The sequence below is a fragment of the Etheostoma cragini genome, chromosome 10 (assembly GCF_013103735.1).
Source record: "Etheostoma cragini isolate CJK2018 chromosome 10, CSU_Ecrag_1.0, whole genome shotgun sequence".
Taxonomy (NCBI): Eukaryota; Metazoa; Chordata; class Actinopteri; order Perciformes; family Percidae; genus Etheostoma; species Etheostoma cragini.
Genome location: NC_048416.1, coordinates 22162378 through 22180727, shown reverse-complemented (window position 1 = coordinate 22180727; position 18350 = coordinate 22162378). Strand labels below are relative to the sequence as shown.

Genomic DNA, 18350 nt, shown 5'->3' with positions numbered 1-18350 from the left:
TCTTGGTTCTGCAGTCCCCCTTTCTGAGAAGGTCTCTGATATATATCTGAATATGTGTGTGTGTGCGCGCCTCTCTGTTATTGGGTCAAACGGCTAAGCTAACAGTAACAGAAGCTAACCCCGGTACAGGGCAGGCAGCATGGCGAAAACAACCGTATGACAGAACACTACAGGTGTGCTTTGACCGACAACCCGATAGCTGCTGAGCTTTTTCAATCTTGCCCCTGACAAATAATCCATATTACAAAAAAAACTAAAACTAATAATAAAAGTAACACAAAAGTTAAACGTTTTCAAACATGAAAAATAAACTAAATGAACAAAACCGCTTTAAAATCGAATTGAAACTAAAGTGAATTTGAAAACAAAAAACAAAATAAAAATAAAAACTACTGAAAAATGCTTAATATATAAACCGTGCTGGTGATGCTTTGTTTTCTGACATGGAGCACAATGTAACTCATTTGACAACTAATCTATGATTTTATAAATCCAGTTTCCTTTTTACACATTTTACAATACCTTGTAATGTCATTTTTGATGTGTTTGTTGTACCTTGGTGTCTGTCTTGTGTATCTGTATGTTTTTCTGTTGTTGCTTTTGTATTTTATGGACCATGAGTCTAAATAGTAAAGGCTATCTATACCTATCTCGGAATTTGTTGTCCAATACTGTTGTTACAATTTCGTAATTGTAGCCAGTAAAAACTACGAAGACAATCCGCTGTCTTGCCTTTATCGGAAGTGTAATAAGGTCAAACGCTTCTCAAAGGCCAGGATAAGATCAATGTGACAGGAATTGCACTTATGAATATTTATTCTGTGATAACCAATCACCTGCATTTGACAGTGTGACATACATTATCATGGCCTTGTGACATCAACCCTTTTGTCAATGAAATGCCGACAATTATTCTAACAAGACACAATGTCAAGATGATCCTGTTATGGGTTACACTGCTTGTTCTTCATCAAGGATGTGAGTGCTATTTTATTCTGTGCAAGTATTCAGTTAAGAATTTGCATGCCAAGTAGCTACTGTGGATATGTAGGTTTTGCATGATAAATGTTGTGCATCATACACTAATATATTTTTCAATACATTGTGTGTTACCATTTATTTTAGATTCTCTAGTTCCAGTTACCACAGTTCGACTTGGTGAACCTGCAACCTTCAAGTGTGCTCTCCGTTATGAGGAGATTGGCCGTCCACGGCTCTACTGGTACAAGCAGAGTGCCGGGGAAACTCTGAAATTAATTGTGACAGTACCTAAATCTACAAAACCTGAGTATGCACCAGAGTTTTCGGCGTCAAGATTGGAAATGAACAATGATAACAATTTTAGCAACCTGACCATACGGAGGACAATCCAAGAAGATGAGGGAATGTATCACTGTGCATACACAGAGCGGTATACAAGTCCTGTATGGAGTGGGACCTATTTGTTAATAAAAGGTAATTATGATCTACTTTTATAGAGTTTGGCAAATGCCTCAGAAACTGATCCTGGGGTAATGTTTAAGAAAAAATAACTTTTTAAGGAAGCCTGTTTTGTAAAATAGACATCCAATCCAATTAAATACACAGACACAAGCCATCTAATTATTTCCAAATGTTTGTAAATGCCTGATTGTCGCTGTGTATGCGTTGTCTTAACTTTCTTTTAAATAGTGTTTTCGACATGTTCCTGTGTTTTGTCCAACACATCCTCATATCTAAACAACAGAATATATTGATTGGCAATGACTCCGGTAGGTTTAATCACTGTTTCAACAACGGCATTTTACTCTGAAAACACATATACTGGACTAAAAGGGCTCCAAATTTGCTACATTTCAGCAGAGTATCATGTCAAACTACTAAGTCACATTTTAGATATATTTAAATTCTACTTTGGCTTTGAAAATGTGCTAAGATGTCCTTTTAACACAGTTTTGTGTGAAGCAGGAAACACTCAGAAGACATCAAACTATACTGTTGTTCAGTGGCCGACAGTATCTGATCCAGTCGGTCCAGGAGACTCTGTGACTCTCCAGTGTTCAGTCCTCTCCGATTCTGAGGACAAGACGTGTCCAGGAGATGACAGTGTGTTCTGGTTTAGAGCCGGATCAGATAAATCTCATCCAGACATCATCTACACTGATGAAAGAAGACATGGTGGATGTGACAAGAGATCAGGCACTAAAAAGAGTTGTGTTTATCGCTTCTCCAAGAACATCAGCTACTCTGATGCCGGGACTTACTACTGTGCCGTGGCCACATGTGGGGAGATATTATTTGGAGATGGAACTAAACTGGAAATTGGTATGATTTTGTGTTCAACACTAGAGGTGATATTCAAAACCTGTTATTAACATCTTCACTGACACATTTTTTTATTTTGTTGTCTAGTGCGAACAGCAAGCGTTGAATTTATTGCATTGGTTCTAGCCACAGTCTGCTTGGTCCTTTCTGTGACGGGAAACATTCTTTTCATCTGTTACCGAACTTCAACACCAGTTTGTTCACAATTTAAAGGTAAGTTGTATTTAATGAGTCAGAAATTATTATTTGCCGATGGTCTTACTTAAAAAGTTTATATAATGTAGAAAGTGTAACAGACAGGACGTGACAAACCTCAACTTCATGTTGTCGGATTAAATAATAGATATCAGTAGAAGTCAGTTTGCACATTATTAATAAATGATTGTATCAGCAGACATTTTGTGTTATGTTAAGCTTTACCTTTGCAGTAAACAATTTAATAAAGGAAAGTTTCCAATTGTATTCATTTATTTGTATTAAATAGAACCTGTTGCCAGCTGAGGAACTTCATTGAAAACTTAAATTCAGTATACAAGATTTCTGTTTTCTTTTGTCATTAGGAATAGAAAGCGCCTCTTCCCGAGCAAGACATGACAAATCAAGACAATCAGTGTATGATATTGTAAGTAACGATACCAAATGACATTGGTTGGTATTTCATAAATATAATTACTCACAGCACCATTTAACAACAATAATAGAATCAGCCTTTTATTTGCTGCTCAGACTGAAGGTGGACCTGATCTGAACTACGCTGCGTTGCATTTCTCTGGAAAAAAACCTACAAGAGGAAGGAAGAAGACTGAAGAAAGTGTGTACTCTCAAGTAAAATGCTGAATGTGACTGTGTTTATAAAATTGTAAAGGTTAGTTTAGAGAACTGACCTCTTACAATGATAACCATTTTAAACGTTGTGGGTTCCTATAACTTTTTTGAGAGTGAGAGTGAGTGATCGCGCCTGTATTCTGGGACGCATTTCTAAAGACTGTCTTTGTCTGCTGGCTCGTAAAGGGGAGGAGAAAAAAAGTTTTAAACATTTTTTCCAAACAAAAATTGTGAAATGTCTGTTATAATAATGATCTTTTTTTCTGTGTTTTAAACCAAGAGTTAAAATCATAGTATTTACCGTTATTGGATCCTTACATTATTGTATGTGTCTGTATTTTTTGTGTCTTGGAAATGTTAACCCCGGCAGGTTTTATTAAAAAAGAAAACACATTTGTATATGTGTTCAGGTGATTTTCTGAAGATTTGAAATTAATTTCTAATTTAATTTTGTTGATCAACTTTATGGATTAATATAATTTTCACTCGTAAGATAGAGGGCATCACTTCGTTTTAAAGAGCCAAAGATGCTCAGATTGAATGGATTAAACTATGAAATCTAAAGTATGCCGTTAATTAATCACATTTTTTAAATAAAAATGATAGTAGGCTATTTCAGTCTCAAATGGAATACCATGACATTTGTAGCTGCAAATTGACCCAGAGTCCTACTCCCGAGCAATAGCTAGACGGACAACTTGATCAATAAATGAAAGCTATTTATTAAGCAGATAATCAGAAGAATAGAGTAGAATAACATACGTATAACTAAGGCAGCTAAATGTCTCAAAGTGAAACTATTAGGGATGGAAAAACAATTTGAAAAACTAGGAAATGATGGCAATTACCTTTAGCAAGCACGCTACTGACTGTAGAGTCATAGTGAGATAAACAAAGTGTTTCCCCTGTGCTTTCTGACCAAGGTGAGACATTGTTAGCTGGAAAAGTTAACCCCCTCCTTAAATTAATGTTTATGGAGAAGGAGAGCCAGAAAATGATTCGGGGGTAAAGCAACGCTACCCAGCCACAGCCAAGATACGTGCGTTGCTGAGATATGTAGTTACATTTTTCAAGAGATGCAAGTCAGGCTACAGCTTAGGGTCCAGCATAGACCCGGAGCAGTCTGCGGGGGTAAACCGTTGATTCTACGCAGAAGCATAAAACAGCCTTTAGGAAGACGACTAATTATTGTATTGTAACAGACTTTAACCTGACTCAACAGAAGACTCAGAATGAGAGATCAACTTTAAATCACTCAGCATGTTGGATCTAGCCTACTTTTGTCAGATTCTTATCTCCGGCCTGTGGGGGCTGCAGTCTCCAATAGCGGCTCACAGAAGGTAATTAACGTCTCATTGTTAATGAATTAACATAACACACAATAATTTGGTGTGGTATCATTACTTACAGTATTATTTACTGATTGCCTCAAGTTGTCATGTCTTTCTTGCAAAGAGGCACTTTCTATTCCTAATGATGAATGAAAACAGAAAATGAATTAAATCAATTTAAAAAGTTTTAATTAAAAAGGTGAAAAAAAAAATTAATTGTCCCTTAGGTTTAAAGTGACAAAAAATATGTATCAAACTGTCCTACACGTTTTTACTGTTATGTTCTGAGATTTAATGATAGATATCAGTAGAAGTCTGTTAGTTTGCATATTGTAATTAACTTAATTTGAGGTTGAGGTTTATCATGTCCTGTCTGATGTTACACTATACAAACTTTTCTAATAAAACCATCAGTGTATATAACTTTCTGAACAACACTTACCTTTAAATTGTGAACATGCAGGTTTTGAAGTTTGGTAACAGATGAAAACAGTGTTTCCAGTCATAGAAATGACCAAGCTTACTGTTGCTATCAACAGCACAAAAGGTCAACATTTGCTGTTTTGTCTAGATAACAAAGAAAAAAACATATCATTAATAATGCTATTAAAAAAAAAACTTTTAGTCATGGTCTCTATGTTTAAGTAACTGGGAATACAATCTTTGGAATTGGTCAAGTATTATGCAAGACTGCTGCAGTCAGCAGCGTCAAAACAAGCTGAAATTTAACATAAATGAGCAATCATGCAGCTTCAATTTATGTCCATTAAAAGTATTTGTTTTTCCACTGGCAGGGTCGGATGCTTATTGTGATCAAGTGTCTGACAAGATCTTTGAAAGGATGCCTACAAAGGTCAACCTTTTTTTAAGAGCAAGATCCTTTTTGTAAACATGAAACAGCCCTAATGTTACTATCAGCAAACCTACTGTTCCAACAATCAGCATGCTGATTTGGTTGAACACCTTGATTCACTCACTTTAATGTGACAATATGCAGGCTCTACACACACTAAAAGTATTATTTATTTAGATGGAGTCTGGTGAGCTTAGCAATGGCGAGTTTGGACAAAAAAACGAACAAAACAAACAACAACAACAACAACAAAAAATCTTAATCTTAAACAAAAAGGTCTATCTGTAGAAATATTTTCCATGATGTCTGACATTTAGAAATAACAATCTGAGCCTGTCCGTAGCAAAAACAGCACTTGAACAGAAATCTGACGGTGCCCATTTGTCCCATAGGAGTACATTTCAGCTTTGTTGGCAATGAAAACATGCACTACATGAAATAATAAATGACAATATTGTATAAAGAAGCAACAAGGTAAATACGTGAGCACCCCTAGAGGGAACAGGAAGACTCACATGTCATCAGCGTGCGTTGTGGTTGGGTAAAGGCACAATGAAAAGTCAAGGTTTGGGTTAACATCATTGACATTTAATATGTTACATCACTTCCGGTTATGCACTTTACGGAGAACGTAACAAAGCTTCTTTTTTCTGTAAAGTAAAAAAAAATACTGTTCACAGGAATTAAACCCCGGTCTCTTGGGTGAAATTCCTGTTGTCACTCCCCCAACATACCTTATGCAGAATCGGGCACGCTTTACTTCGTCAGCTCACGTCTTGTTGCTTTGCTCCCATCATAATTACTTTGGTCACTGGAGGGCGCCACCATATGTAAATGTAATGTGAGTGGTAATTAACAAACAACTTATGTGGGTGTTTTTTCAGCGGTGGGCAGTCTCTTTTGCAACAAGTGGAGTTGCTCCTTGGCCTTTAAAAAGAATGCAGCAATAGTGGGACATATTAGCAAGAACTTTAAATATGTCTTGCAACAGTCAGGGTCAAAGTTGTTTCAGAAAACATAGAGAAGACGCACTTGGTACCACAAACAGCAACAGCCACCATTTTAGTGCTGAATGCATTTTACACTAAAGGAAAGGAAAATTACCATTTCAGATTCCAAAGGCTGAGTGACTATGGCTTCCAGAAATGAAGCACAAAAACATTTTCTAATGTTAAATCAAATGTGCAATAAATCAATGTCATCAACATAACACAAATAGTTGAGGAGAATGAAAGGCAATGCACTTCACACAGACCAGGTCAAAGCCAGCATGGCAGGAAATCCACTATGATCTTATATCTGTTGTAGCCAATCAGACAATAGATGCATTTGACGATCTGACATATCAGGTTCATCTCACATCCTTCACTCATAAAATAACCACCAAGTCTCCTCACCAGACACAATTATCAAGATGATGATAATCTTGTTGTGGGTTACACTGCTTCGCCTTCACCAGGGATGTAAGTGATTATAATAATAACTGAATATTTTATAATTCATCTGTATCTACAGGCAATATGTGTATAGTATTGTGCTTTATGTGTGTAACACTTTACATTTTTAAAATCTTTTCTACACTTATTATTTACTGTTTAATGTCTTGTACATTTTATTTATTCTAGATACGCTGACTCCAGTGACCACAGTTCATCTTGGTGAACCTGCCACCTTGACATGTGTTTTCTCTAATAAAGAGTTGAGCAGCAAAAAACTCCACTGGTACAAGCAGAGTGCCGGGGAAACGCTGAAATGTATTGTGTCACTGCGGAAATCTACACAACCTCAGTATGCACCAGAGTTTTCTGAATCGAGATTGGAGGTAAATTATGATAAGAATTTTAGCAACCTGACCATTCTGAGGACAACCAAAGAAGATGAAGGAATGTATCACTGTGCTTTTATGGAGTGGAATGACAATCAATGGAGTGGGACATATTTGATAGTAAAAGGTAATACTGTGATCTACTTTTATGAAGTTTCATCAAGCATGTTGGATTTATATTTCATTTATCCTGTACCTCAATGCTTAAGCTTTTAAAAGAGATCCCAAACTTTAACACACTTTTGTATGATGCAGAAATAAGTCAGAGGGCATCAAGCTATACTGTTGTTCAGTGGCCGACATTATCAGATCCAGTCCGTCCAGGAGACTCTGTGACTCTCCAGTGTTCAGTCCTCTCCGACTCTGGGAACAAGACATGTCCAGGAGATGACAGTGTGTTCTGGTTCAGAGCCGGATCAGATAAATCTCATCCAGACATCATCTACACTGATGAAAGAAGACATGGTGGATGTGACAAGAGATCAGGCACTAAAAAGAGTTGTGTTTATCGCTTCTCTAAGAACATCAGCTACTCTGATGCCGGGACTTACTACTGTGCCGTGGCCACATGTGGGGAGATATTATTTGGAGATGGAACTAAACTGGAAATTGGTATGATCTGGAATTTAGCAATTGAAATAATCCTCATGATATGTCAATTACATCAGGATTGATGTGTTTTTTTCTTTTCTTTTTCTAGTGCAAAGAACAAACACCGTATTTGTTGCAATGGGGATGTTAATAGTCTGCTTGGTCATTTCTGTTGTTGGCAATGTTGTCCTCTTCTGCAATAGAAAAGTCCATGAACAATGTAAAGGTAAGTCTTGTAAGAGTATAAAATTGTTGCAAAAACTAAAATTCTCCTGTTACTGTCATTTTAAATATATTGATCATGTGTTACATTTACTTGTACATTTTAAATACAAGATCACACAAGTTTATAAAATATAGGTTAGGGTCAAATGGAGTTTGGCATGAACAATGGCAGCACTTTTTCTAAAGAAAAACATGTAAGTTTCCATTGTGCTCATTATTTATTTGTGTACATAATTAAACACAGCCTCTAGCTGTATTTTCTTTAAATAATTAAAACATTTTTTTACCCGTGGGATTTTTATGTCATGTTTGTAATGGATAAAGTGAACGTGTCTCATAAATGTTTAATAGTACAATTCAATCCATGTTTAGGAATTGAAAGTGCTAATTTAGAAGAACGACATGACAACTTGCGCCATCCAGTACACAACATAGTAAGATGATACAAATCAATTTAGTTTTTCCATTAAAATACTGTATATTTATATCTATATATACATAGCCTTAACTATTTTATATTCTGTACAGACTGGAGATGACGACAGATTGAACTATGCTGCACTGAATTTCTCCGGGAAAAAAACGAGAGGAAGAAAGAAGAGAGAGTTTGCCGAGGACAGTGTGTACTCTCAAGTTAAATGCTGATTATGATGTTGAGAAATGAATTTGAACCTTACATCAAATCAGTGCAGTTGTCAAGACCAGTTTCTTCCAGTTAAGACTTATAGCTAAAATAAAGGCCTATCTTCCTTCGAAAGACCTTGAAAAAGTCAGTCATGCTTTTATCACTGCTCGGCTGGATTATTCTAATTCTTTATATATGGGCCTACACCAGAAATCTTTAAATCGGCTCCAGCTAGTCCAAAACGCAGCTGCTCGCCTTTAAACTGAAACAAAAAAACGTGAACACATAACGCCAGTCCTGGCCTCCCTCCACTGGCTACCTGTCTGTTACAGGATAGATTTTAAGATTTTATTACTTGTTTTTAAGGCCTTAAATGGTTTGGCGCCATCTTACCTGGGTGATCTCTTATGCCACCATTCTCCAGTCAGAACGCCGAGGTCGTCTAATCAGCTGCTCTTGGACGTCCCTAGAACAAAGCTGAAAAATAAGGGCGATAGAGCCTTTGCAGTGGGCGCCCCCACCCTATAGAACAACCTCCCCATGCATATTAAAGCGGCACAGACCTTACAAACGTTTAAATCACTGCTTAAGACGCACCTGTTTGCTGTGGCTTTTAACCCTCGTTAACCTGGATTCTGATGTTTTAAAGTGCTGTTTGTCTTCTTGTGATGTATTTTGGTTGGAGTGATTTTTACACTTGTCATTTATGTATTTGACATCGACCCTGTTCAGCACTTTGGTCAATTGTTGTTGTTTTTAAATGGGCTATAGAAATAAAATTGACATTGACATTGACATCGTGTTAGGTTATGTGCTCACATTTGTTTTTTGTTGTTTTACCATCTCACCCTAAATGACAAGCAAGTTCATTTGCTTTACCATTGATGACATTATTCATCATGTTGCATTTCATACAAATAAAAATATATCAGGCTTTTAATTGTGTTAACATAAAATGTATTATTTGACAAATGCTCATTGTCTTAATCTGAAAACATTTGTAAACTTCTGCAATTGAAAATGTTTCAATCAAACAGCGCAAACCATTTTCATGTGTAAATGTGGTTGAAACCAACTTGTGAATGCAAGCAACCGTAGAGAAACAGAAGAGTTAACTTAAAGTGCACATATGCTTTCTTTGCTTTCCCCCTTTCCTTTTTTTTTGTTATATATCTTTTTTGTGCATGTAATAGGTTTACGAAGTGAAAAAGCCCCAAATCCACCCTAAAGGGACTTACCATCTCCAACAGAAAAAACACTTTTCACAAACTGCTCCAAACCGCTCTGTTGGAGTCCAGCCTTTAGTTTCGTGACAAACTTGCGTCACTTTGTACAACTAGTTATGTGCTAGCATGGCAGCCCTCATACATGCAATGCTGACCTAGGTACAACAACTCTCAACAAAGACGGAACAGAAGTAAGATGCCTCACTCTGTAGTTAAAACAGAGAGCTCAATACACAGGGTGAAAAGAGGAGCTGCGGCAATGTGCAGTACAACAAAATCTGGTGTTTTTTGAATATTAAACCACATAAACCTATTCTGCACTACAATTATGAACCTGTAAATGAGCATAAGTATGAGCACTTTAAGGAGAAATCTTCTAAAAAGACTTAAACACATTTATTCTGGCAAAATAAATATATTTGAAAATGTCAGAATTTGTCAGACTGTAATATGTGTACAATGTAGAATCAAAAAGGAAAGTATCATGTGATTATGATTTTAAAACTTGAAAAAAAATTGCTACAAAAAACTGTGAAACATGAACCAGTTTTAATGCTTGTCTTAAAATTAGGTTACCATTGTTTTGTTTCTTAAACAAATCAAAGTTATTTTTTGGACCTACTTACATCCTCCCTGCTTAATAACCCTAATGTCATGAGTGAAAAACACAGCTACATTGTGCCCATGTCATGTGAAATGGGTTCAGTGATAACTTATAGAAAATGATCAGTCAAACAGCAAATAGCTGTGTACAGCGTTTTAAACTCTTTGGCCATTTTCTGTATGGTTCAGTCACATCTATATTACGCTTTACTAAATAACCAACAGCATTTAATTAACCTACTGTACAATGTACATCACCTGTAAGGTTTCTTGACTAGCTGACACACACACACACACACACACACACACACACACACACACACTCATAAGGTGAAAAACAATACCAGGACCGCTGTCACGGCTGGTAATAAGGAGTAGATGCCAAACTTTTACTCAAAATGCTAATGCTCTGTTGGATGTTTACTAACATCTGCAGTTGGCTAAAACAATGAATTACAGCTTTAAGGGGACTTACATGGTGTCTTATATCTACACAAGCTATTGGTAAAGGTGCAATATGTAAAACTGACAGCCAGTGTTTAAAACAGTAACTGGATCACAATATCAAAATACTGGAGAGACTCGTCTCCCCTTCCCCCTCCTCCCCAGACTCCAAGTCCACAGAGGTTGCCAGGCTGAGACCACAGCATCCATAGTCTCACTTTGCCAGACCCTCCTCCAAAGGAGGCTGAAGGAGCATGCACAACAATGTTGCAAAGTGTTGTGAAGGTGTGCAGCAAAATTGCGGGCAACCTACATGACCTGTATAAGGCTATTATAGGGTTATCCCAATTGTTCATAATATCCTGAAAAATTCAAATTTAATTCATTATGCAGTCCTGTTGTGTTTGTGTTTATTTTTTGTCGTTTTGTGGTTGCTGCAGGCTGTAATCCAAATTGCCCCTCTGGGATAATAAAGTGACCTTGACCTTGAACTTGACCTAGAATTACGGTAGAAATTACGCTAAAACTAACATTACCTTGCCATCCTCTCCATCCGACTGAACACACTTTATGGGCTTAGAATTACGGCAACAATCGCTAAACACACTGCAAACTAACGGCCCTCTCTTCCCAATTTACAGCGCCCCCCTTTTGGCATAAAATAATTCACCTGGTAGAGCGTCCACCCATATATAGAAGTTTACTCCTTAATGCAGTTGTCGTCGGTTCAACTCCAACCTGCGGACGTTTGCTGCATGTTGTTCCCCATCTCTCTCCCCCTTCATGTCTTCAGTTGACTGAAAAGGCCCCAAAAGCAGGCGGTGATCTTCTTTGTCACCTTACATAAGCCTGACCCTCCTACTAATTGAACATCAGGTGTTTTAATCAAACAAAAAAATCTCAGTAAATGTTCTGTCTCTAAAATCACAAAATGAAGAGCGCAATTGATTCTCGCTTTAACGGTACACATATTACTGTGATCATTAAAGATTAACCTCACAAGCAATAACAACAATAAAACAAAAAAAAACAAAAAACACTGTAAAGCCTGAAACATGAAAGAATAGAATAGATTAGCCAGAAATTTGAAGTTTTTTTGGAACTGAGATGTTTAATAAACCTTTTAACAAAATCCCCCAATTGGATTGGATCACATTTTAACACATTGGGCATTCTGGGCATTTTTTTGCTCACAACAATGTTCATTTTAGATGCATGACAGATTTTTCTCTTAACATATATAATATATATATATATGATAAAATATAGAACATTTCAGGCAGTTTTTGTCTTAGCGGTTATGATTTCAGGGGGAATTGTTATTGTGAAAATACCCCAAATGTATTTTAAGATGGCATTTTAGTCATTAAAACCATTAATTAAAACATCAAAACAGTGTGTGTTCGTGTTGTTCTAGGCATGATGTAGATTACATTACAAGCACACTTGGACCCTCGTTACCAGTGACTGGTAAAAAATGTGACTTGACAGTTCAAGAATAAAGCACCTTAAAAACCTGCAGTATTTAATTTGACACACACATTTTTAAATTGATGTAACTGTAAAATAAATAATTGTTGAGTAATTGTTAAGTAATTAAAAGATAAATAAATAAATAAATGAATAAGTTATTCTTAGCGTAACTTCATGAAAATTAGCAATTTGTTTCCTGCCAAAAATGTGTGGGGGATTTAACGACAGCAGCCAATTTGAAAAGGTCAAAAAAGGCCTTCCACTGCTTGCAGTGAAATGATAATCCACTAGAGGGCGGAATACATGTATCAGATCACATACAACAGGTGTTTGAGGACATTTTTGACAAAGTTGATGAGATAGAGGTTTCAGAAAATTGCATAACAAATATGACACGAATGGTTCTACAGGGTAAGAATAATGATGAACAATCTGTTTTGGTTTCATCTAAGCAGCATCGTAAAGCACAAGTGATGTCTCTATCCTAAACAAAGATCACTGATTAGCTGTTAACAACATAATTACTGCAAAAAAAATCTCTCTTCTCATCTTATACACCTAAACACAAAGCAAAGCTGCATGGAAGTCATTTTATGTGACAATGAACATATGAGACATTCTTCATGGTTACAGCACTTCACTAAATGTCTGCCATGCCAGAGTACAAACAGTCTTGTGGCAACTCCCTGGTATTCTTCCATCCTTTGGCATTTCTTGAGGGGAAATCCAGTGCTGCGTAGTTCAGGGCCCTCTCTTCAAAATCCTGCAGAGGATAATTATAATTATTAGATTTTAAAGCAGTTTTACCCCAACTAATACTAATGGGATTTAATACAACCATTAAAGCTGTGAAAGGGGTGAAAGAAAAAATCGACACAGCATAGTATGCAATATTTTCAGAGGAAATACTGTATCAATACACAGACGCCAAAGATCAAGCTTTTATAACATATTTAATATGTATGCATTGGTCAATTTGTCCTCTTCACAATCCCATTTTGCAGCAATAAAATTGAAGTGAGATGTTCAAACTGAAAATGTATCTTTTTTTAGATTAAACAGATGTTGAAGTTTCTTTTTGGATAATTTGAAATTGGGAAAATTTGAAGTTGAAGGTATTGAATTGCAGTGTTTTGCAGAATATTGCAATATATTTAAAATGCCAATAATATCATCTCGTGGCACAAGTATTGTGATAATATTGTATCGTAAAGCCTCTGGTGATTCCCAGTGTAGTGTCTAAAATAGTTCCTTAATATTATCCATGTGTTTTTTGTTGTAATTATGACAACAATGATCCCCTTTGACCTTAACTTTGGAGGCCTACTTAATTAAACTCAACCCAGCTTGAGCAAAGTCGTTTTAGTGGCTTAAACTTACCAAACCTTACCACAAGATCAGAAAATCTTATTTTCTGAACTGTATTCTAAACCAATGTAATTAGTCCTTTGATTTAAAGGATTGGTTGAATGGAGGCTAGGTGTGATTCGTTCCTGGACAATAATTGTATTCCCCTTCCAGCTCAGAGATCATTTATTTATTTATTGTAGCTCAGCGGTAGAGCAGGTCGACCCTCGTGGTTCCTCCAGCCACATGTCAAAGCGGCCTCGAGCAAGACAGTGAACCCCAAGTTGCTGCAGAGATTGAATTTTACTTAATTGTACTGTACGATTGAAAGTAAAGAATAATAGTTTTGTCTTGTCAAACTTCTAAACAAAAATGAATGGGAGCTGCCCGGCTCACCATGTTCTATGTCTTTTAAATCCTATAAATCAGCATTTACTTTCCATCCATGAAATTTATCCAGTGTAGAACAACCACACAGCCTATTTGATTCAACTCCAGTCATGCATTAGATATTACAATTATATTTACCATATTCCTTGGTTGATCCTCATGTTGAGCCAGATTGGAAGTTTGTCCTGTTAATAAAACAATTAGGGCATCACTGTAAAAAAGAATATTGTTTTCCTCCTACTTTAATGTTCCTTAGGACCGGCAAATATCCAGTCACAAGCTGGTCACAAAACATTTAAGCTTTTACTGGCTTCTATTGCATTACTGAGTGTAGCTGAAAAATACACACACACAAGGACATAGTTGTAATCCAGATGCTCATTTAAACAGATGCAACTGTAAATAACACCTGATTGGTTATCAAACACAGACACACACACACACACACACACACACACACACGTACCTTCACAATGTTCCCAAATTGGCTTTTGCTTTCTGAAGATAATTAGAACAGCAATCACAATCACACAGCCAACCAGCATCGTTCCAAGCACAATGACAAATGGGCACAGCTCTTGTCCTAGAATGAGATAAACAAAAGCAAAAAGAGAAACTTAATTATTATTAACTAAAATGTTATGTGATTGTTTTGACATGGTTTTTATTAATTACAGTTGTACTTTATTACAAAGTCATTTTTTTCAGATAGTGATACAGTGATAAGTCTTACTTAACTATGTACTAATCGTCCATGATCTTTGCGATTGGTTTAAAGAAATGCCTATGAACCAGAGCACATTTCTCTCCCAGCCAAGGTCTAGCAAAGCGAGACTATTGCAGGGATGACCGGGGCAAGTCAATATTTAGATTTTCATTTGTCTCCAAAATCGATGACATTTCCATCAGCCTTGGTTTTATTTGTGTTCAGATTTAATTAACAAATGTTAGCATGCTAACACGCTTAACTAAGATGATGAACATGATAAACATTATACCTGCTAAATATCAGCATTAGCATTAGCATTGTGAGCATGCTGATCTCAACATTTAGCTAATGGCATTGGTGTGCCAAAGTACAGCCTCACAGAGTTGCTAACAAGACTGTAGACTGTGTAGAGTCTTGTTTAGTTCCTGTTATTATTTAGATTGTGTGGTTTCTATAAATGTTTTGGGTTATTTTATGTAATGCAGTTCAGTTTCACAATCTGAACTAAATTAACATGAACCTGTATGTACTCTTCCTTTGCACCAAAAAATGTTTAAATAGGAAAAAATTACATAAAACATAAATAAATAGACTGAATGAATAATCTTACACAAGAATAGTGTTGTCTCACTTTACACACACTCACATATTAGAAGGCCCCCTCTCACAAACATAAAGTAAGGCCATTGTAATTTCAGCCATTTCAAGAAAAAATGAAGCACACGGGGACGAGTAGCATGTGAAAACACATACACACACACACACACACACACACACACACACAAATAACAAAGACAGGACGAGTAGTGGAGGCAGCTAAACCCCAACCAAAGGACAGCTCTATGTACATTGCATGTTGCCATATCAAGGCCACCACAAGTAGCCTGTAAACACTATAAACAATTAATTGTTTTTTGGCCTTTTGAAACTCACCATCTTCATCAAACATGCATACAGTATATCTAACTGAGAGCACTTCAAACAGACTTAATCTGTATCAATTTTAAAAGCCTGAAGAAAAAAAAGCCTAAAATTCATTTTACAGGCAGAAAAATGTTCTTGTTTCTCTTTACTATTATCAGCACCATACTTAGATAGCAACAGAACAATAAGCAGTTGATGCATTATGATTTAAATAAGAATTTATAAACATACTTGTCTCCACTTTAGTTCCTTCACCAAACAGGATCACTCCACACGTGACCACAGCACAGTAGTAAGTCCCAGTGTCAGAGGAGTTCTGTATAGTTTTGGACAGACTGTAGACACAACTTCTTTCCTCTTCTTCGTTGCTGTGAGTGTAAATGATGCCTGGATGAGATTCTCCTGATCCAGATCTGAACCAGTACACACTGCGTTCACCTGGACACTGATCTGTGTTTCCTTTTGTCTTGAAGAGAAGTGAACACTGGAGAGTCACTGAGTCGCCCGGCTGGACCAACTCTGTCTCCGGACTTTGTTTCACATGGACAGATTTCTGCAAGTTTTCATGATCTGTGTGATTGACAAAAAGGCAGTTATTGGATATTTTTGTATCAACAAAGCAGCAAACAAGTTCACTGAAATGAACATACTTTACCATTCACAGCCAAAAGTGTGCTGTTAATAAACGCCATTGTGTATGCTGATCCTGCTTGACACAAGTATGTTGCTTCATCTTCTTTGCTTACATTTCTGATGTTGAGAACATGCTGAGCGTTCACAGTTGTTACTGTGAATCTGGAGTTGGTAAATGGTTCTTGAGATGTTATTTTGCTAAACGTTCCTGTTGCAACTGTTTGGACCATATGTCCAAACTTCAGCTTGTACCAGTAAAACAACCCGGCTTCATTCCCAAAGACTGTACATGTCAGAGACACGTTATCTCCAAGTTCAACCACAGTCAAAGAGATCCGGTCAGGAACCTCTGAAGTTTGAACAAGGGCTAAAGAAAAGAGAATTTAAAAAAAAACAGTTACAAGGGAAAGAAAAACTATGACAAATATAACCTACAATACAAATACATGTACGAAAAAGGAAAATAATATATAATATTGACAGTAGTACTCATCTTAAAGTAGAAAACCTTTGTCCCACTTACACAATGTACTTAGAAGAATTAAAGAAGCTAGTCTTCCAATCATCGTTGTACAGACTGATGTCTTCTCTTGCACAACTGATGTCATCCCACTCAAATGGAAGATTTAGTCACAAGGGGATCAAAGCTAACAAAGTGGAAATCATACTGATTGGCTGAAACGTAGAAAATATACTTCCTGTCAATTTTTTTCCGTGACTCTAATATGTACAATTTGTTGTTTTACACGGACAGACTAGCTAATAAAGCAACATAAGCATGACCGAAAACTGTATGATATATGATTATGTATATTAAAAAAATCATACATACATATAGATAAAACTGTATATTAAAACTGTGTTTTAGTTTCTATATGATTTTGTGATGCTAATAGCAAACAGAAAAAGCCTGAAGTTGTACACCAGAGACGTCTGCTTGTATTCATATTGTATTATATATGTATATCAATAATTATTTATTCCTACAAAGTCATTGAGTGGTATGATTGCAAAGACAGCAATAGGATGAATTAAAAAGACAGGATATTTATAGTACATAATAATTTGATGGACAATGCATATTCTTCATGTTGAGGTTTTGTTTTAAGTGTTTATTTAGTCAAACCAATGTGGTGGGGTAACAGAACGGCTCTGAACCTTCAGCTGCTCCAGTGGACTCTTTTACAACAACATAATGCAGGGTTATGAGAGTACTAAAATCTAGTAGTAGTAATACTACATTTAAAAGGACAATTTTTAGACTCTTCCTTAATATCTCTGCTCCATTATATTTACTTTATGTGATAACTACAGTTACTATACAGATTAAAATTTTGAATGCAAAACATTTGATGTAAAATACTAACTACTAACAACTAGCAGTTAAAATCCAGCTCAATCAGCTATTATATTATTTACAGGTATTGCATCTATAATAATGATCCAACAATTCAGTACCCTTTGTTGCCAATAGTTACGTACTTTTACCTTAAGTCCTAAGTCTTGATTCATAATGCCTTGTAATGGAGTATTTTTACAATGTGGTATTGCTATTTTTATCTTTGTAAATTATCTTAATACGGCTTCCACCACTTCTGCTGTTAGTTGGGAATCCACCTTCCCGTCAAGGTTACAGGACTTATATACAGTTAAAACAACATTCAACGTTTGTTCAAAAAGACCTGAGCAGGACGGAACCCTAAACTAAGCCTTGAAAAAATGTAATACAAACAACTAATTTGTTAGCTAACATGCCTTGTCTGACTTGAAATGTGCAGTCAAACACAGTAAGACTCATCTAAAGATAAAGTTCTAAAGCAGTTCTATGAGAAGTGAGAAATGGTGGTGGAGGGAGAAAAAAACAGGCCACAAGTGCACAGATTTTCCTGCTGAGTGCAGACATATGCTTCATGCAACATAAGGTAGCAATGTGAAACACAGCTTGGTTATACACTCACCGGCCACTTTATTAGGTACCCCATGCTAGTAACGGGTTGGACCCCCTTTTGCCTTCAGAACTGC

At 36.3% G+C, this 18350-nt stretch overlaps 3 protein-coding genes and 1 long non-coding RNA gene across 5 annotated transcripts; 2 read left to right on the top strand and 2 right to left on the bottom strand.

Annotated features, from left to right (window-relative positions):
* Positions 1-826: 826 nt before the first annotated feature.
* On the top strand, positions 827-3241 carry LOC117951915. The gene is made up of 6 exons (XM_034883901.1): positions 827-978; positions 1126-1455; positions 1948-2304; positions 2392-2517; positions 2865-2926; positions 3031-3241. Exons 1-6 carry the CDS (start codon positions 900-902, stop codon positions 3139-3141), a joined length of 1065 nt encoding a protein of 354 aa, XP_034739792.1. The 5' UTR covers positions 827-899; the 3' UTR covers positions 3142-3241.
* LOC117951925 lies at positions 997-1424 on the bottom strand. Its single transcript, XR_004658281.1, has 2 exons — positions 1355-1424; positions 997-1247 (listed from the first exon to the last, which is right to left on the bottom strand). It is a non-coding gene; the product is annotated as an uncharacterized LOC117951925 (long non-coding RNA).
* Positions 1710-17111, bottom strand: LOC117951917 (platelet-derived growth factor receptor beta-like). 2 transcript variants are annotated; one of them, XM_034883904.1, is made up of 6 exons: positions 16852-17111; positions 16351-16695; positions 15927-16265; positions 14529-14645; positions 14201-14247; positions 12504-13088 (listed from the first exon to the last, which is right to left on the bottom strand). In XM_034883904.1, exons 1-6 carry the CDS (start codon positions 16934-16936, stop codon positions 12966-12968), a joined length of 1056 nt encoding a protein of 351 aa, XP_034739795.1. In that variant the 5' UTR covers positions 16937-17111; the 3' UTR covers positions 12504-12965. The 2 variants fall into 2 exon arrangements, with proteins under 2 accessions (XP_034739796.1, XP_034739795.1); XM_034883905.1 differs by lacking the exons at positions 12504-13088; positions 14201-14247 and adding an exon at positions 1710-1897 and having other exon boundaries at positions 14535-14645; positions 16852-17107.
* Positions 6629-8629, top strand: LOC117951923. The gene is made up of 6 exons (XM_034883914.1): positions 6629-6776; positions 6939-7273; positions 7405-7750; positions 7839-7955; positions 8327-8388; positions 8483-8629. Exons 1-6 carry the CDS (start codon positions 6728-6730, stop codon positions 8597-8599), a joined length of 1026 nt encoding a protein of 341 aa, XP_034739805.1. The 5' UTR covers positions 6629-6727; the 3' UTR covers positions 8600-8629.
* Positions 17112-18350: the final 1239 nt, after the last annotated feature.

What these genes read in the sequence shown, in the direction of transcription:
- LOC117951917 (XM_034883904.1), bottom strand. Translation starts at nt 16,936, where the DNA reads ATGACATCAGTTGTGCAAGAGAAGACATCAGTCTGTACAACGATGATT. An exon ending in CACACTTTTGGCTGTGAATG is followed by an intron (nt 16,266 to 16,350) that starts GTAAAGTATGTT and finishes TCAATCACACAG; the next exon opens with ATCATGAAAACTTGCAGAAA. An exon ending in AGGATCAACCAAGGAATATG is followed by an intron (nt 13,089 to 14,200) that starts GTAAATATAATT and finishes TATCCTCTGCAG; the next exon opens with GATTTTGAAGAGAGGGCCCT.
- LOC117951923 (XM_034883914.1), top strand. Translation starts at nt 6,728, where the DNA reads ATGATGATAATCTTGTTGTGGGTTACACTGCTTCGCCTTCACCAGGGA. An exon ending in GCTTCGCCTTCACCAGGGAT is followed by an intron (nt 6,777 to 6,938) that starts GTAAGTGATTAT and finishes TATTTATTCTAG; the next exon opens with ATACGCTGACTCCAGTGACC. An exon ending in GCCATCCAGTACACAACATA is followed by an intron (nt 8,389 to 8,482) that starts GTAAGATGATAC and finishes TATTCTGTACAG; the next exon opens with ACTGGAGATGACGACAGATT.
- LOC117951915 (XM_034883901.1), top strand. Translation starts at nt 900, where the DNA reads ATGCCGACAATTATTCTAACAAGACACAATGTCAAGATGATCCTGTTA. An exon ending in TGGAACTAAACTGGAAATTG is followed by an intron (nt 2,305 to 2,391) that starts GTATGATTTTGT and finishes TTTGTTGTCTAG; the next exon opens with TGCGAACAGCAAGCGTTGAA. An exon ending in AGTTTGTTCACAATTTAAAG is followed by an intron (nt 2,518 to 2,864) that starts GTAAGTTGTATT and finishes TTTTGTCATTAG; the next exon opens with GAATAGAAAGCGCCTCTTCC.